Below are 17634 nucleotides of genomic sequence, written 5' to 3'. Positions count from 1 at the left end.
AAGGAATCGCCATACTGCTTTCCACAATGGTTGTACCATTTTACACCATGGTGGACAGTTTTAAGTGGAGCTTCCAGACTAAGACAGAGTTACCATGTGATTCAGCAATTCCACTCCTAGGTATATACCCAAAAGAAGTGAAAGTAGAAACACGAACAGATACTTGTTCACCAATGTTTATTGCAGCAATGTACCCAATAGCCAAATGGTAGAAACAATCTAAATGTCTATCAATAGTTGAATGGATAAATAAAATGTGATACATACATACAGCAGAATATTGTTCAGCCACAAAGAGAAATTAAATCCTGATATATGCCACAACATAGATGTACCTTGAAAACATCATGGTAGTGTAATAAGTGTTGAAGAGCAAAGATGTTTCCTTGAAGACTAAGGTGCGCTTGACACGAGCCATGGTATTTTCAATTGCCTCATATGCATGTGAGAGCTGGACAATGAAAAAGGAAGACTGAAGGAGAGTCGATGCTTTTGAGTTGTGGTGTTGGTGAAGAATGCTGAAAGTACCATGGACTGCTAAAAGCACGAACAAATCTGTCTTGAAAGAAGTGCAGCCAAAATGCTTCTTGGAAGCGAGAATGGCCAAACTTTGTTGCACCTACTTTGGTCATGTTGTGAGAAGGGACCATTCCCTGGAGAAGGATAGCATGCTTGGGAAGGTGGAGGGACAACAAAAAAGGGGAAGGCCTTCAACAAGGTGGATTGACACAGTGGCTGCTCAGATATAGCAAAGATCGTGAGGCTGGCACAGGACCGGGCAGTGTTTTGTTCTGCTGTACATGAAGTCACTATTAGTCGGAGACAACTTGACAGCACCTAACAACAACAACAACAGTGTAATAAGTCAGTCACAAAGACAGATATTATATAACTGTACTTGTATTAATTATCTAGATTGGGCAAGTGCATAGAGGCAAAAGTTTATTAGTGGTTACTAGGGGCAAGAGGGAGGAAGGGAGAAGGGAGGACTCAATGCTTATGGGACATTGAGTTTCCATTAAGGGTGATGGAAAAGTTTGGAAGTGCATAGGGTAATAATGGTTGAATAACATGACGAACAATTTATCACTGAACTATACATGTGAAAATTGTTGAAATGGCAAATATTTTGTTACATTTATATTTACCACAAGTAAAACACACACATACAAGCATGAATAAGTGGGAAATAGAAGAGAAATGGTAAAAACAAAACAAAAAACCCAGGGCATGATAACTGTCTAGCTCTTGCTGTAACAGCTGTTGTCCCTGGCTATTACCAGATATGCTTCCTGACTGAAAACTTCTCTCATCATCCATCTGAGCACTCATTCCTTACACAGGGCCCTCTAGGAGCAAAAATGGGCCACAAGGAGTGTGAAAGGTGGGAGAAGAATGGACTGTGGGCCACCTGAGGGCAATCTGACAGTATGTACCCATGCTCAGAGGCCAGGTATGGATAGTGGCCTGGGTCCAGGTTCTCCAATGGAAAGAGATGACTTTAGACTCCTCTTCCAGACTGTACATTCTTCACAGGAAGACCAGCCTGAAGTTTTGTCAACATGCTATGTTCATGGAGCCCTAGTGGCACAGTGGTTGAAAACTCAGGTGCTATCTGAAATGTCCAAATTCACTAGCTGCTCCACAAGAGAATGATGTGTCAGTCAGCTTCTATAAAGATTATAGCCTTGGAAAGCCTATATAGGGCAGTTCCATTCTGCCCTAGAGTTTCACTGGGAATCAAAATGGACTCAACAGCAATGTTTTTTGTTTGTTTGTTTGTTTTGCTGTGTTCACGAGTTCTTTTTACTCCTTCAGTTCGTTAAAAGTGCTTACTGAGAACCTCTGGGCTACACATTATTCTAAGTACTGAGGATATAGCTGTGAACCAAACAGATAAAAATGCCTGCTCCATGGAGGTCATACATTTGACCCCTAAGGGAATTTTATAGCATGTTAGATAGTGATACATGCTAAGGTGGAAAAAAGAAGGGGGATGGAAGTCTGGGACATTGTAGTTTTAGACTTTGAGTTAAGACTTAGAAAGGTAAGAGAATATGAAACAACCAAAATGTCCATCAACCAATGAATGAATAAACAAAATGTAGTATATACATACAATGGATTATTATGCAACCATAGGAGAAATGAAGTTCTGATGCATGTTATAACATGGTTGAACGTTGAAAACATCATGCTGAGTGAAATAAGTTGCAAAATGACAAATATTGTATGATCTCACTTATATGAAATAAGCAAGCATACAGAAACCAAAGATCATGAGTGGTTATCAGGGGCAGTGAGGGGAAAGGGGAGTTTTTGCTTAGGGGACATTGAGTTTATGTCAATGGTGGTAGAATGATCTGGAAAAGAATAGGGAGAAGGGTTACATAACTTGAAGAATAGAATCATTGTCAGTAATACAGAAATTGTTGAACTGAAGAATATTTTGTTGTGTATATTTTTAATTTTATCTTACACACACAAAGGAAAAGAAAAAAAAATAGTAAGAGAGTACAGCAGGTGGAGGTCTTGGGGAACCAGGCATAGGCTCAGCTGGTGCAAAGAGCTTGAGCTGTGGGTGTGCATATGAACTTAAGGAGTTTGAAGGGTGCTATGTGGCTGGAAAAGAGTGAAGGGTGGAGAATGGTAGGAAATGAGGTCAGATAGGGCAGGGGCATGTCCAGCTCATGTAGAGCTTTGTAGGATATAGGAGATTCCAAACCAAAGTCCCCTGTGTCACAGGTAGCCCCTCAGTCACAGGATTCCATGCTTTCCCACCTCTCCATCAGACATCTATGCCATCGGGGTAGGCAAGCTGGATGTGGACTGGAAAGAACTGAACGAGCTGGGGTCCAAGAAGGATGGGGAGCGGCATGCCTTCATTCTGCAGGACACGAAAGCTCTGAGCCAGGTCTTTGAGCACATGCTTGGTAAGTGAGCTCCACCCTCTCAGGAGCCCTCTGGGAGGAAAGGGGGCAGGCAGGTTGGGAACCTGGCCACAGGGCCCTTCACCTTCTTCTTTCTCCATCTCCTCCTCACACTGACAGATGTTACCCAGCTCACAGACACCATCTGTGGGGTGGGGAACATGTCAGCCAATGCCTCAGACCAGGAGAGGACACCCTGGCATGTCACCATTAAGGTACCAGGAAGAAGGGGTGAAGTTGGGATCCCAGAGGTGAGGGTGGCCATGGACCAGGCACATAGCAGGCTCTGAGGATCTCCTGTTCCCCTGCAGCCCAAGAGCCTGGAGACCTGCCGGGGGGCCCTCATCTCAGACCAGTGGGTCCTGACAGCTGCTCACTGCTTCCTCAATGCTGACGAATTCTCTCTGTGGAGAGTCTTTGTGGGTAAGGCAGAGTGGCACCAAGGCTCTGACTCTGTAGCCTGAGGTTCCCCACCAGTTGCCCTTCAGGAGGTGGTCCAGCCTGATCTGTCATGTTGTTCCCAGGGGACCCCAACTCTGTGTGGGGCAAAGACTTCCGTATTGAAGAGGCAGTGATCTCCAAGGGATTTGATGTCTTTGCCAAGAAGAACCAGGGAATCCTGGAGTTCTATGGTGATGACATTGCCCTGCTGAAGCTGGCCCAGAAAGTGAAGATGTCTACTCATGCCAGGTGCTAAGAGTCTAGGGTGGAAGAGGGCCGTGGGGATGAGTGCTCTGGGGATACTGAGAGGAGGGTATACCAAGGACGGCCTATGAGACCTTTACCCCTCTCCCCAGGCCCATCTGCCTTCCCTGCACAGTGGAGGCCAATCTGGCTCTGCGGAGACCCCAAAACAGCACCTGCCTGGACCATGGTGAGTAGTGTGCAGAGTTGGGCCAGAGGATAGAAGATAACCTAGGCTGGGGCTGGAATGCCCCAGAAGGAGTCTAGATTCTGGTAAAGGCACCAACATCCTCTTTTCCTTGTCTTCAGAGAGAGCACTTCTTAACAAACAGAGTGTTCCTGCGCATTTTGTCGCCTTGAATGGGAATAAACTGAACATTAACCTCAAGACAGGGACAGAGGTGAGGGTCTCAGGTCAGGAGTGCCCTGGGGTCACTTGAGATCTCTGTTCCCACCCCTCGTGCATTTCCTGGGACATCTCTCTTCCTCCTCCAGCTCTGGCCGCCACCTCCATCTGACCCTGGCTCACCCTTCTCCCAGACCTAACTCACCTGGTAGGTGCCATAGGTCTGTTCGTGCCATCTCTCTCTCCTACTCCACCCCTTCTGCAGTGGACAAACTGTATCAAGGCTGTCTCTCAGGACAACAACATGTTCCCCAACCTGATAGATGTGAGAGAGGTGGTGACAGACCAGTTCCTCTGCAGTGGGACTGAGAAAGATGACAACCCCTGCAAGGGTGAGTCCCCCTCCCTCCACGCCTGTGTCCCATCAGTGCCCCTGTGGCCAGTGTTCATGCCAGGATACCACCGCACTGTCTCTATGACAGTGGGTCTGGGTGAGAGCCAAAGATGACACTATCTCCTTTCCCTCTTTGCTGGCAGGAGAATCTGGGGGAGCAGTGTTCCTTGAGCAGAAATCCAGGTTTTTTCAGGTAAGAAAGGAGCCCGGATGGGTGGGGTCATAGGACCTTGGTCTTGGGTGGTGGGAAGGGAGAGGCCTCTGAGAGAATCAGGGAGATTGGAGCTGGGGCTGGGCTACAGTTCACCCTCTTCTCTGCCTTCCTCCAGGTGGGACTGGTGAGCTGGGGTCTCTACAATCCCTGTGTTAACTCCGACAAAAACTCACGCAAAAAGGCCCCCCGTGGTAGAGTGCCACCACCAAGAGACTTCCACATCAGTCTCTTCCGCCTGCAGCCATGGCTAAGGCAGCACCTGCAGGGGGTCCTGAAATTCTTGCCCCTTTAATCATGGCCACCCACCCCACTGTCCATCCTGCAACAATCTGCCAGCCCTCCCATTTCTTAACCCTGAACATCCACCCAGGCCCCGTGACCCAGCCTCACACTTAGCTCTGCACCCTGGCCTCCAAGATTCCAGCAGACAAAGCAGTTGAGCTAGGGAATTCCCTAGGGCTCTTGCCAGCTTCTTCACCCTGGGTCTCCATCCTGTGTAAAAATACCTACTTCCTTTGTAATGGGCTTGCTTCTCCTTTCACTTTCACATGGTGGAATTTCCCAGTTATGAAATTAATAAAAGTCAATGATTTCCACATCCACCTGTTCTCTGCCTTGGTGCTAGGCAGGCTTGTGGGGAGCAGGGGGAGACGGACAGGGCAGGAGCGATGATTCCAGGAACTTTGGGAAGGCAGGTCAGAGACCCTACAGGACAAATAGCCTCTGGACTCTGCCCCATCCACACAGTCCATGGGAGAGTGAGCTGGGGGTGGGGTGGGGGGTGGGGCTTATTTCTGGTCCCTAAGGGGATGGTTTGGGTTGATTGGAGACTTGTAGGCGCTGAGGAGGGTGTTGATTGGTGAACTCTGGAGTTTGGGCTACAAAGGGTGGGGTTTGTGCAGTTTCTATTTTCTTGGCTGGCAGCTTAACAGGGGCCCTCCCGCTTGGACATTCCGGAAAGTGGTGTGGGTGGGGCAGGTGGGGTAAGCTCTAGGTCCCAGAGGGATGTTGCATAAAAGGCTGGGAGCTGCTAGGGGCAGGGAAGGGAGAGTGTCCAGGCCTAGGGCTGAAGTTGCAGCTTAGACACTGAGCAAACAGATCCTCAGCAGACGCTGGGCTAGGATAGGCCACCTTGCCCCAGCCCAACCTTCTTCTGTCTTCCATCACCATGGGGTGGAATCTCAGTCCCCAACTCTGCCTGGTTCCCTTGGTCCTGGGCCTTTTGTCTGGAGGTAAGTGAAGGTCAACTCCCCCTCCTGCTGCCCCAGCATCTCTCCTCAGCATTGGTTTGGCCTTACCAGGCCAGATGTAATTCCTCCTTTTTCTTCAGGTGTGAGCTCAACTCTGTTGCCTGAGGCCCAGCCCCAAAGCCCCTGCTCCCTGGAGGGGATAGAGATCACTGGGGGCTCCTTCCAACTCCTCCATGAGGGCCAGGCTCTGGAGTACCTGTGTCCCTCTGGCTTCTACCCATACCCTGTGCAGACGCGGGCCTGCAAATCCTCGGGGTCCTGGAGCACCCTGCAGACCAGAGACAAAAAGATTGTCAAGAAGGCAGAGTGCAGAGGTTGGAGGGTGTGAGGGTGGGGTGAGCCCAGGGAGGGACAGGGCAAAGGGCCACCAAAGCTGGGACTGGATGAGATTAGAATTGTGTTGAGACCAGGCAGGCGGAGTAGGAGCTGTTCTAGGGCAGGTGGGAAGGAAGCAGGAGGAAGAGCAAACATTTGCTAAGCACTTATCCTGTGGCAGGCAACCCTCAGAGTTAAAGGACCACTCAGAAGTGGAGATGGAGGAGCTGGATCCTCCATGGGTTGAGGGATAGAGGGGGATTGGCACTGCTCCTGATGGATTAGGAAAGCACAGTTTCTAAGTGATAGGGACCCTGAGACCAGGAGGGACACCCTAAAGGGTAACCCTTCTATATTGGTGACTTCTACTTTCCCCCTCTCCAAAGCTATTCATTGCCCAAGACCACAGGACTTTGAGAATGGGGAGTTCTTGCCTCGGGCCCCCTACTACAATTTGAGTGATGAAATCTCTTTCCAATGCTATGATGGCTACACTCTCCAGGGCTCTGCCAATCGCACCTGCCAACCGACTGGCCGGTGGGATGGGCAAACAGCCATCTGTGACAATGGAGGTGAGAAGGGTCCCCTTTCTTTACAACATTACTCTCTCTCTCTGATACCTCTCCAGCCTGAGGAATTAGCACCCAAACACTTGCTCTTTAGGCCTCAGGCTTTGGCTCTCACCTCCATGTCTTGTTTCTCTACAGCGGGCTACTGCCCCAACCCTGGCATCCCCATTGGCACAAGGAAGGTAGGCACCCAGTATCGCCTGGGAGATAGTATCACCTACCAATGCAACCGGGGTCTCACTCTGCGTGGCTCAGAGCAGCGAACATGCCTGGAAGGTGGCTTTTGGAGTGGAACTGAGCCTTCTTGCCAAGGTTACTCTTGACCCATGTCCCCAGATCAGATTCTGTTCTCCTGTCCTAATGTCCCCATGCTAAGGCACTGTCTTCTCCTCTTACCTCGAATCAGCTACTTTCTCCCCTCTTCCCAAAGTCTCCATAGAGCTTTTCTCACTTTTTAACATTTCCCACCCTTGAAACTCACTATCCCCTCTCTAGTTTCTGTGTCTCTGACCCTCCCAGGTATTTGATTTGATTTCTGACCTCTCCTCAGACTCCTTCATGTATGACACTCCTGAAGAAGTAGCTGAGGCCTTCCTGTCTTCCCTCACAGAGACCATAGAAGGAGCTGATGCAGAGGATGGGCACAGCCCAGGTTTGAAGGCAGAGAGGGGAGGCAGGGGTGGGAACTGGAGGAGGATGGTGAAGGGGCAGAACTGGGCATGCTGAAGCTGACCCTTTCTGGGCACACCTAGGAGAACAACAGAAGCGGAAGATTGTCCTGGATTCCTCGGGCTCCATGAACATCTACTTGGTGCTGGATGGATCAGACAGCATTGGAACCAGAAACTTCACAGGAGCCAAGAGATGTCTCAGTAGCCTCATCGAGAAGGTGGGACTTTCTCTTCCCCATGTAGTCAAGAACCATTTGCCACCAAGTTGACTGACTCATGACTGACTTTTCAGTAGATTATCAAGTATTCCTTCCAAAGTGTGACCTTGAAAGAGCCTCACTATCCTTTCAGAGATAGTTCCCTGGTGTCCCAGGCTCTCTGAACTACAGAAAATTCCCAGGTCCTCCTTTCCTTTTACTTGAAATGGTTTTATGACCTTTAACACAAACTCCTCTGTGAACCTCACGGTGACTAGCCAGCCCTTGAGCCTCTTGCTATGACAATTCTTGTGGCAGCAAAAGCTGCTGATTTATCCTAATCATAGTATTCTCATTTCATTGCCCATGACCCCTTGCTAATCTCACCCACAGGTGGCAAGTTATGGGGTGAAGCCAAAATATGCTATAGTGACATATGCCACAGAGCCCAGTGTTGTGGTCAGAGTGGGTGATCAACACAGCAGTGATGCGGACTATGTCCTCGAGAAGCTCAATCAAATCAGCTATGAAGGTCAGATATTAGGGAAGAATGATGGGAGGTTCACTTTGGGGTCAGAAGTCAGAGCTCTCAGGAATGTGGTGAGGATGGGTAGCATGCCCATGTGGGGCCAGGGAGGACCATTCTATCATCAAAGGGAGAACAGCAGGGTCAGTGGGGGAATGGGAGCTAGTGGGAATCTGTTAGGGGCTGAGAGGACCACTTTGTGTCAAAGGGAAATCAATGGGGTGACTACAAACTAAAAAAGTTGAAAGATGTGGGATCCCAGAGGTTCCTAGGCCTCTGTGACTCAAGGATGGCTTGGAAGACCAAGTAAGGTGATGACCTTTTCTCTTTCCACAGACCACAAGTTGAAGACAGGGACCAACACCAAGAGGGCCCTCCAGACAGTGTACAGCATGATGAGTTGGCCAGGGGTTTCCCCTCCTGAAGGCTGGAACCGTACCCGCCATGTCATCATTCTCATGACGGATGGTTAGATGGGATCTCTTTCCTGCCCTAGACTCCCCATTTTATCACTCCAGCATGTGCCCCTTAAGTCCATGTTCATGTTTCTACACCAGAATCATGGATGTGGCCCTGAATGTTACTTTTATCTGGTTGTTGAGCTCTCCTGTGACCTTTTATAGCAAGGGTCCCTTTTCCCCACAGCCCTCTGTTGCCTCCGTCTGCCCAACCCAGCCATGCACATGTCACTGCCTATAGCAAACTAGTTTCCCTTGACCATCTTTCTTCACCTCCCACCCTTATGGTCCCCATTTCTTTTCTTCAGGTTTGCACAATATGGGCGGGAACCCAGTCACTGTCATTGATGAGATCCGGGACTTGCTGGACATTGGCAGGGACCGCAAAAACCCAAGGGAGGATTATCTGGGTGAGAGACCTGCCCAGAATCCAGCACCTTGTTTACTCAGCTCGTGCCTTCCAGGGTCTTGCCCTCCCCCAACCCCCCTTCATATATTCTCTCTCACCCTCCTCTTGCTCCCTCAGACATCTACGTATTTGGGATTGGCCCCTTGGTGGACCAAGCAAACATCAATGCTTTGGCTTCCAAGAAGGATAAAGAGCAACATGTGTTCAAAGTCAAGGACATGGACCACCTGGAGGATGTTTTCTACCAAATGATTGGTAGGAAGTTACCAGAAAGGCATAAGACTGTCAGGAAACTCAGCTCTCCCCAGGTCCTGAGGCCACTCATTCCTCCTCTCCCTGGGGACCTCTGGAAAGCCTTCCTTCCCTTCCTCTGAGTCACTATTCTTTCCTGGCACTTTCCCATCTCCCCATCTAAGAATCACAGAGCTCTGGGCAACTTCAGAGATTTCTCAAGTACCTCATTTAACAGGTATGGAAATCTAGGCTGAGGTCAAGGGTCACCAAGCACTGACAGAGTTGGGCCTGGTAACAGCCAGGTCTCTGATCTTAGTTTCTTTTCATACCACAATGGTTCCTTGCCTCCTAACATGAATAAAAAATGTTCCTAGGTTTTCTCCCCATAGATATGTATTCCTTCCCAAAAGGCTGCTGCCATTTGTGAATGAAGTGTCCCTATTATCAGCATGTTCTCCTTCTGCCAGATGAAAGCAAGTCTCTGGGTCTGTGTGGCATGGTCTGGGAGCACAGGAAAGCTACGGACTTCCACAGGCAACCGTGGCAGGTCAAGATCTCAGTCACAGTAAGCATAGCATTCTAGCGTGGGGACTTGCGGGAGGTGAGGTCAGGATGAAATGGGGGTATGGTAGGGAAAGGCACAGGGCACAACGTTCATCCTAGAGTGCGATGTTTGTGCAAGCTGAGCTTTTCCCTCCATTGTTGTTCCCAGCGTCCTGGGAAGGGACTAGAGACCTGTATGGGAGCTGTGGTGTCTGAGTACTATGTGCTGACGGCAGCACACTGCTTCACTGTGGAGGACGAGTTACACTCCATCAAGGTCAGCGTGGCTAAGGACGAAAGTAAGGATGTAATAAATGGAGCCCGAGTTCAAGCTGTGTCCTCAAGAGCCCACACTTAATGTATTTCCCTCCCTTGTACCCATATCAGCAAGGGATGGGGAAGCCTTGAAGTCAGGGTGAGATGGGGCCAGAGGCAGGTTTCCTAGAGAAGTGGGTAATTCAGGGGTCCCCACTCTTCTCCTACCTCAGCAGGGAAGAAGGAGGAGTTGGGGGCATCAGAAGTCCTAGTTCATCCCAACTACAACATCAATGGAAAAAAAGCCAAAGGAATTCCTGAATTTTATGACTATGATGTAGCCCTGATCAAGCTCAACAAGAAGCTAACGTATAGCCAGACTCTCAGGTGAGAACATCTGGATTCCTAAAGAGAAAAGGCTTGGAAAAGTGGGACTACGATTCTGGGGCCAGCAGCCTTAGTTCTCCATCTCTCCTCAACAGGCCCATCTGTCTGCCCTGCACTGAGGCAACAACTCGTGCTCTGAGGCTCCCTCAGTCAGCCACTTGCCAGCAACACAGTAAGACGTGTTCAGGGAGAGGGGATCGAGGATGTTTCTGGGATGGGGCATGCAGAAGCTACAGTAGCAGATGGTGCCCACACTGTCCCTGGGGGGACTTCTTTAGGGATATTGCCGAGTGATAAAAGCAATGTGGAAATGGTAGGGGTGGGGGCTTGAGGTGACCCACAGTGTTCACTTGTCCAGAGGAAGAGCTGCTCCCTGCGAAGAACGTCAAAGCTTTGTTTGTGTCTGAGGTGCTTCAGAAGGAGAAGAAGATGCTGGCTCGGAAGGAGGTCTACATCAAGAATGGTGATAAGGTGAGAAGTGTGGGATCCTAAGGAGGTCCTCTAGGCTTCAGAACTTCCTAAGCCCAGCTCTGCTTATCACTTCCCTTCTCCCTCTTTTCCCCCTCACCTATAGAAAGCCAGCTGTGAGAGAGATGCTCAAAAGGCTAAAGGTTACAGCAAAGTAAAAGACATCTCTGAGGTGGTCACCCCCAGGTTCCTTTGCACTGGAGGGGTGGATCCCTATGCTGACCCCAACACTTGCAAAGGTGAGAGAAGGCCCTTTAGTTGTGCTCCAAGTTCCTGAGGCCGAGTCCTTCTCCCTACAGCATCTTTCTTATAGGTGATTCCGGTGGCCCCCTGATTATTCACAAGAAGAGTCGCTTCATTCAAGTGAGTTTCCCCTATTTGTGAGAAGCCAAGTGGTCATCACGGGCCCCCAAATCAGGGAAGTTCAATGCATGAGGCTTGGGGTAGGAGCACAGTGCCTGCACCTTAGGACCAGTCCTTGGACTAGCTGCTTCAGTACCATGTGTCTGGCCTGTGTCAGGGAACCCAGGGACATGCATGGGTACAAAAAAGGGCGAGTTGTAAGGAAGAGAATGAGGAAGGAAAAATCCTGCTCTTAAGAGGAAGGCCCAGTAAGGAAGGACAAGACTAAGCTGTTTACCTAGTCTAATTCTTTCAGGTCAGCTCAGATGCACCTGGGAGTAGCCATGCTTCCTGAGGTTAGGAAGGAATGCTACCACATGACCCATGGTACCCTATTCCCCTCTCCAGGTTGGTGTGATTAGCTGGGGTGTAGTGGATGTCTGCATAGATCAGCCACAAGGGCACAGACGAGCTCAGCAACAGCAGATACCTGCCTACGCCCGTGACTTTCACATCAACCTCTTCCAAGTGCTGCCCTGGCTCAAGGAGAAACTGAAAGATGAGGGCCTGGATTTTCTATAAGGGGTTTCCTGCTGGAAAGGGGTAATGGATACAATTAAAATAGCTATGACAATATCTGTGTTCCACATCCTTTTGGGGCAAGAGTGGGGAATGTGCACTAACTGTGTTGTTACAATTGAAATGAAACCTGACAGCCGTTTTTAAAGGCTTATCCCCCATCCCAAATGCTGAAAAATCAGAGCCTGAGGGAGCTTCCACCTCAGTGTTTTACTGAGACCGGCATTAGGGGCATATGAGGCACAAGGAATCCAGCTCTGCTCCCTAGAAACCATCCACAAGGTTCTCCTTGTAGATGTCCTCACTGTAGACAATCTGGGTCCTCTTGTCCCGGTGGCAACCCTTAGGGCTGTTCTGGACAGCTAGGGAGAGAGGAGAGCACAATTAAAGTCTGAAGGAGATCATCTGCCACACCTGAGGCCTAGAACCCGACTACCTCACCCTCTGCTGCTGACCCTTAGAAGCCCAGTTTTTATGCTGCCCTCTGGTGGCCAGAACTGCCCTGTCTCCCTGGAGCCCTCTGGGGCCAGTGGCGGCCAACTCATCGCTCAACAAGGAGTTTTAAGATGTTATTGCGGGACAGTGAATAGTATGATGAATGCTTTGTGCTTTGAAAAACCCAAAATGTTATAACTGTTGAGACATGTGAATGATATGAATTCACTATTTTTAGTATATGAAAAATTAAAAATCAGAAAACCTTGGTAGCCCTTTGTCAAATGTTTGGCTCAATTCTGGTTTCTTTCATCTGGCGAGCCACTCTTACCCTGAACCCTGCTTCCATCTACCCTTTTAGGAGAAATCCATATTCAGTCAAAGAGATCCTGTTAGGTTATTTCACACAGAAAAATGTCCCCAGCCCCATCAAGGAACTCATTTAGGGTGCAGCTTTGGCTCTAAGCATTCTCTCTTGAGTCTCTAGCTGTTTCTTCCCCTTTCCTCCTGTACCTCGTATGTCCCCCTTTTCACCCTATCTCTAAGGATTCCATCCCCACCACTCTAGAGCTAGAGTGAATACCACTGCCTGCCCCCTTCCTCCCCTGGCGTAGTGTCTGTTCTTTGAACTTTGTACCTTAGCACTGCTGACCATTCCCTCCTTCTCAAAGCTGTGTCCGTCAGCTTCAGTGGCCCAGGCCCCACTCATACTGCTCCCTGCCTAGTCCTCTGACCCTTCACTTTGTTTCCTTTGCTATGTCCTCCACCATGTCAGCTAGGCTGCGGGCATGTGTGGTATGAGGAAGACAACCCCTAATATATTATTCCCCAAGCCCAGTTCAAAGTCTTTTTCTCCCCCTCTAAAACCAGCCTCCCACTGACATGATCAATTTGTGGCTACCCTTTGATATAGATAACCCTTACGTATGTTTTCATTTCTCATCTCAAAACTATGTTTCTGATTCCCAGTCTTAAACGCTTACAGTATCACTGTACTCTATCTCAAAGTGAACAAGGTCATGTGAGAGATTCATCTTCCTTACGGACCTCACCCTGGCTCCCACTTTCTTCCCTGTTCCAGTCGTCTCCTTAGGAGTCACCTGGAATCCTTTGCTCTCCTTCTCCACCTCTGATGGAGAGCCTGACAACTCTCCTTCCTGCTACCTCCACACAAATCCAGACCTCAATCACTTCCAGGGAACCCCGACACACACGGGCAACAAAAAGGGGTGAGTTGTAGGGAAGAGAAAGGATGAGAAAGGAAGAATCCCATTCTTACCAAGGGAACCCCAGACAGACTTGCCAGTGGCGGCATCCAGCATGGGCTGTTTACGGGCAATGTTGACTTTGAGCTGTACGGACTCCACCTGGGTCCCATTAAGCTGGGGCAAAAAAGAAAACGGGATAGAGGAAGTATTACAAACCAAAGGAGGGCTTCCAGGGGTTGCTATCCAAGAAGTAGACTGAGTAGGGAATCTGAGATGTTATTGGACGTTTACTGCGTGAATAGGAAGGGGCTTTCTCTGTCAGGAGAAACCAATTTCCTCCTGGCTCCCAGTATTTTAAGGAGGAAACACAAAGATGGCAGGAGGGTTGAAAGAACAGATCTACAAAGTTCCAACCTCAGCAACGGCTTGATCTGCCGACTCCATCTTTTCATAGGTGACGAAGGCACAGCTGGGATGAGAGATAACAGGATCAGCAGAGGAGCTATGACTTCTTCTGACCCAACCAAACTCAGTGCTCACAGGCCACTGAAGAGAGGCTGGCTTCTTCCCTCAGAACTCAACATCTTCCCCGATACCATCCTTACTTTCTGGGTGGGTCCATGGAGAGGTCAATAATGTTTCCAAAAGGAGAGAAGGCCCCACGGAGGAGGGTGGGTGTCATGTCTTCTCCATACACATACAGAGTATTCCCTTTCCGAGGGGCCCGGCGTTCAGGGAATGAGTCTGACCCTACGGGATCAGCAATTAGTCAGAAGACATAACCCATCCTACCCTCTACTTCAAAAGTCCACTTCAGCAGGACCCACCTAATTTTAGGTGAGGTCCCTTCCCCACCAGTCAAGATCACTCACTGCGGAAAGGACCCTCACGGTCTCGATCCCGATCTCTGTCTCGATCCCGATCCCGGTCCCGCTCTCGATCTCGATCCCTGTCCCGCTCTCTGTCTCGATCCCGATCTCGGTCTCGATCTCGCTCTCTGTCTCGATCCCGCTCCCGCTCTCTGTCTCTGTCCCGGTTCCGCTCATGACTGCGATCCCGGCTGCGACTCCGGGGAGGGGAAGCAGAGGAGCGGACACTACCACGTTCTTCATAGCCCCAGTCAAAGCTCCGAGGGGGGCCATCACCAGCCCCTGGAGCCTCGGACTCTTCCCCCTCTGGCCCCAGTTCCCGAAGCCGGTCACTGGAAGACACAAAGCTGGGGCGAGGTGGACAGTGAGGATCAAAGGGCACCTTTATCTCCTTCCAAACCCTCTGGAGACTTGGCCCTGGCTCTCTTCATTCCATCTATCCTCATCTATCCAAACTACGACATCCAGAGGCTTCCCCATTCCAGCCTCATACCTCCCAAGGACCCAAGCAATTCCCGTCTTCTCTACCCCTTGCCAAATGGGACTGTATTCTCTAACCTCTCATACAGAGATTTCCTCTGGGGACGTCTGGATGACTGAAAAAGAGACCAAGAAGAGTTAGGATGATTCCTAGTTGCTGACATGGGTCTCTCATCTTCCTCAATCCCTAGCTCCCAGGGACAAAGAAACGGCGACTGTTACCTCCTGCAGATCGTCGTCAGCAGAGATGCTCCTCTGGAACGGCTGAAAAGTGGGGACTGGCCCCTTCTCGGGGTCCTGGGAAGGTGGTAGAAACCTACCTCAGTGGGAGCAGGGGACTACCCAGCCATGAGACAGAGTAGTTCCACTTTTCTCCTTCACCTTCTTCTTGGTTTCCTCCTTCTTAATTTTTAATTTTGCTGTGTTTTTATTATGTGGTAGTTACCTAAACAACCCACTATATATCTGAAGTATTTAGCACATAAACAAACATTTCTTGAACCTGACAAACTTTCAGCTTGCTGAAACCTACAGAGCAACATATTCCAGCAGTCACCATCCACCCATGGTGGATTAAAGCCACAGAATATGTAAAATGAAGGGGAATTTGAGGGCCATCCAGTTTCTTTAGTTTATAAATAAGGAACCCAAAGCTCAAAATGGCACAATAATTTGCCCAGGATTGAATGGGCAGTATTTTTCCTTAAACCCACCTCCATTCCAACTTAGATAACTTCTGAAGTCAAGGGTCCCCTGAACAATCTTTCTGCTTGTGCTCACCTTTAACTTCCCCTCTAGGGTTCGAGAACGTTTGAAGCCTGAGTTCTTGGTCTCGGCTTTGATGGCACTGATGGCTCCTGATTTCACCAGCTGCTTTGCCTGCTCTGTTGCTGTGGCTGTGTCCACTACAGGCTGCTCAGACAGTGCTGGAGGAGTGGGGGAAGGAAGCATTGTGTTGGCCAAACTGTGAGAGAGATTAGCTCCATACTGCCCACTTCCAGTCCATTCCCATCTCTCCATCACTCACAGCGTTTGACACCACCTTGGCTGGCTGTGCTACTGCTACTTTGCTTCTTCAGAGCCAACAATGCCTTTTTCTGGGAACAAGGGTAAGAGAGGAGTTGGTGAGGGCCAGTCTCTGGCCAAGTACTCTCCTGAAGTCCCTGGGCACATAGTTCCTGGGGAAATCCTTCTCGAGGAAATAATGCAAATGGTATCCCCTGGAGTAGTCCACAGAGGCAGCCCTGCCTCTGGTTTGCCAGATCATCTACAATGCCAGTAGTACCTCATCTATCCAAACTATGACATCCAGAGGCTTCCCCAAATCTCAGTTCTGAAGTTGAAGACAAAGAGCTCATTCATTGATTAGAGACCCAGGACATAAGCTGCAAGTATTAGCCTATGTGTCCTTCTTAGAAGGTTTGTCCCTTCATACCCCAAAGATTTAATGAGGATCCACTGTGATACTGTAACAAGGCTATATAAATGTACAATATGTGATCTCTTCCCTCAAGAAACTTATAGTCTGAGAAATACAAGAACTAGACTGAATTGCCAGGATTGTCCATAAGAAGTGCCTATCATTTGCAGCTTAGAGCAAGTAAAGTTTTCTGATGCTCAATGGCTACTAAACTAGGCTCTAAGCAGAACCAACACAACACAGGTAAAGAGGAGAGAATTTTAGATTAAAAAAACAGAGTAGCAAAGATGTACCACAAGGCTTTGAGGATGCATGTTTTGGGACTGGTGAATTATTCTGTTTGCCTAGAAACAGATGTCAAGCTAAGGCTTTGGGGCTATGTTTTACAAACATGAAGCCACTATGGATTTTGAAGAGGAGAAAAGGATAGATTTTGTATTTTCAATGCGTCAATATGAGTAAAGAAATTTGCTTCTTTTCCCTCTGCAGAAAACACTAAAAAAACTTGTTGAGAACACTACAACAATCTAGATGAGTGTTGCCAAAGACTAAATATAGAGAATACACAAGAAAGAGTTAAGTGGCAGGAATTACTTTAAAGGAAGAATCACAACTTGGCAAATGGTTGGCTGTGCAAATACAGGAGAAGTCAGAGATAGGATTTTGAGTTCAAACACACAGAAGAATTGACTGTAGTGAGTTCTATTTAGAAGGTCAAGAAAAGGAAATATAAGATAGACAGAAAGATGATAGCTTCAACTCTGGGAAACTAGAAGTTATTAGTAAAGCACTAAATGAAACCAGAAAAACCAAGCTTAGGGATCACCAGCTCTTAGGCAGTGCTAAAAATCAACAGAAAAGATGACTCCATGGTAGATAGTAGAGAAGAGAAAAGATGTATCTGGGAATGCCCTCTTCTTGGAGCTATACTAAGAGGTGTTAAGTCTCCAGGTCTGACCCAGAGAAGCTATCACCTCCTCACACTAGGTGTTCCTCAGACTGCAGTCCAAAAGATGCGCCATGCCACACACACTTTCTCACCTTTTTCTTCAGTTTGTTGAATTTCTTCTGCAGAGCCTCCTCCTCCTCGCTCAGTCCAGTGGGTATCACCAACATGGTGGCTCCTGGTTCAGGGACAGGGCTCAATGTCACTACACAGGTTCACACGCCGTCCACAGTGCACCCAACCCTACCCCTCTGGACCTCCCCATTCCTGCCTTCGGCCTCTCTCTAACTCTTGCTTAAACCAGGTTGCGGTCCAACTCCTCCCCTCCCCCCCCCCATAGACCGGCATTCTCTCCTTTCTTCAAGGATTACAGACACTTGAGCTTTGGGGCACCACGTGGCCCCGGGAGATAGATACACCCCCTCCGTCGCCATGACGATGGCACTCGAACCCCCCCCAACCCCGCTGGGGTTAGTATGGCAGCAGTGGGGTGCGAACGGCAGAG

General features: G+C 49.0%; 2 protein-coding genes across 2 annotated transcripts in view; one reads left to right on the top strand and one right to left on the bottom strand.

The window, feature by feature from the left end:
- The window catches only part of LOC103205923 (complement factor B), a 36081-nt gene extending 24307 nt beyond the window's left edge, over positions 1–11774 (top strand). The window contains exons 6-28 of the mRNA XM_042782379.1: positions 3051–3145; positions 3242–3353; positions 3455–3620; positions 3728–3804; positions 3924–4015; positions 4226–4352; positions 4684–4692; positions 6520–6705; positions 6841–7014; positions 7253–7354; positions 7455–7591; positions 7964–8102; positions 8433–8564; positions 8863–8964; positions 9081–9218; positions 9665–9762; positions 9910–10039; positions 10229–10382; positions 10478–10554; positions 10741–10853; positions 10957–11089; positions 11164–11213; positions 11601–11774. Coding sequence (XP_042638313.1) covers positions 3051–3145; positions 3242–3353; positions 3455–3620; positions 3728–3804; positions 3924–4015; positions 4226–4352; positions 4684–4692; positions 6520–6705; positions 6841–7014; positions 7253–7354; positions 7455–7591; positions 7964–8102; positions 8433–8564; positions 8863–8964; positions 9081–9218; positions 9665–9762; positions 9910–10039; positions 10229–10382; positions 10478–10554; positions 10741–10853; positions 10957–11089; positions 11164–11213; positions 11601–11774 — 2717 coding nt within the window. The remainder of the gene's footprint in view (positions 1–3050; positions 3146–3241; positions 3354–3454; positions 3621–3727; positions 3805–3923; positions 4016–4225; positions 4353–4683; positions 4693–6519; positions 6706–6840; positions 7015–7252; positions 7355–7454; positions 7592–7963; positions 8103–8432; positions 8565–8862; positions 8965–9080; positions 9219–9664; positions 9763–9909; positions 10040–10228; positions 10383–10477; positions 10555–10740; positions 10854–10956; positions 11090–11163; positions 11214–11600) is intronic.
- Positions 11775–12035: 261 nt separating this feature from the next.
- Positions 12036–17299, bottom strand: NELFE (negative elongation factor complex member E). Its single transcript, XM_007951330.2, has 10 exons — positions 17225–17299; positions 15791–15860; positions 15544–15689; positions 14986–15060; positions 14842–14879; positions 14287–14630; positions 14020–14164; positions 13829–13883; positions 13486–13588; positions 12036–12133 (listed from the first exon to the last, which is right to left on the bottom strand). The coding sequence occupies exons 1-10, from the start codon at positions 17297–17299 to the stop codon at positions 12036–12038; spliced, it is 1149 nt and encodes a 382-aa protein (XP_007949521.1).
- Positions 17300–17634: the final 335 nt, after the last annotated feature.

This window comes from Orycteropus afer, unplaced genomic scaffold (genome assembly GCF_000298275.1).
Source record: "Orycteropus afer afer isolate SDZICR_OR568_19922 unplaced genomic scaffold, OryAfe1.0 scaffold00294, whole genome shotgun sequence".
Lineage (NCBI taxonomy): Eukaryota > Metazoa > Chordata > Mammalia > Tubulidentata > Orycteropodidae > Orycteropus > Orycteropus afer.
Note: the sequence above shows the minus strand (reverse complement) of the source record. Positions and strands in the feature narration are given on the sequence as shown.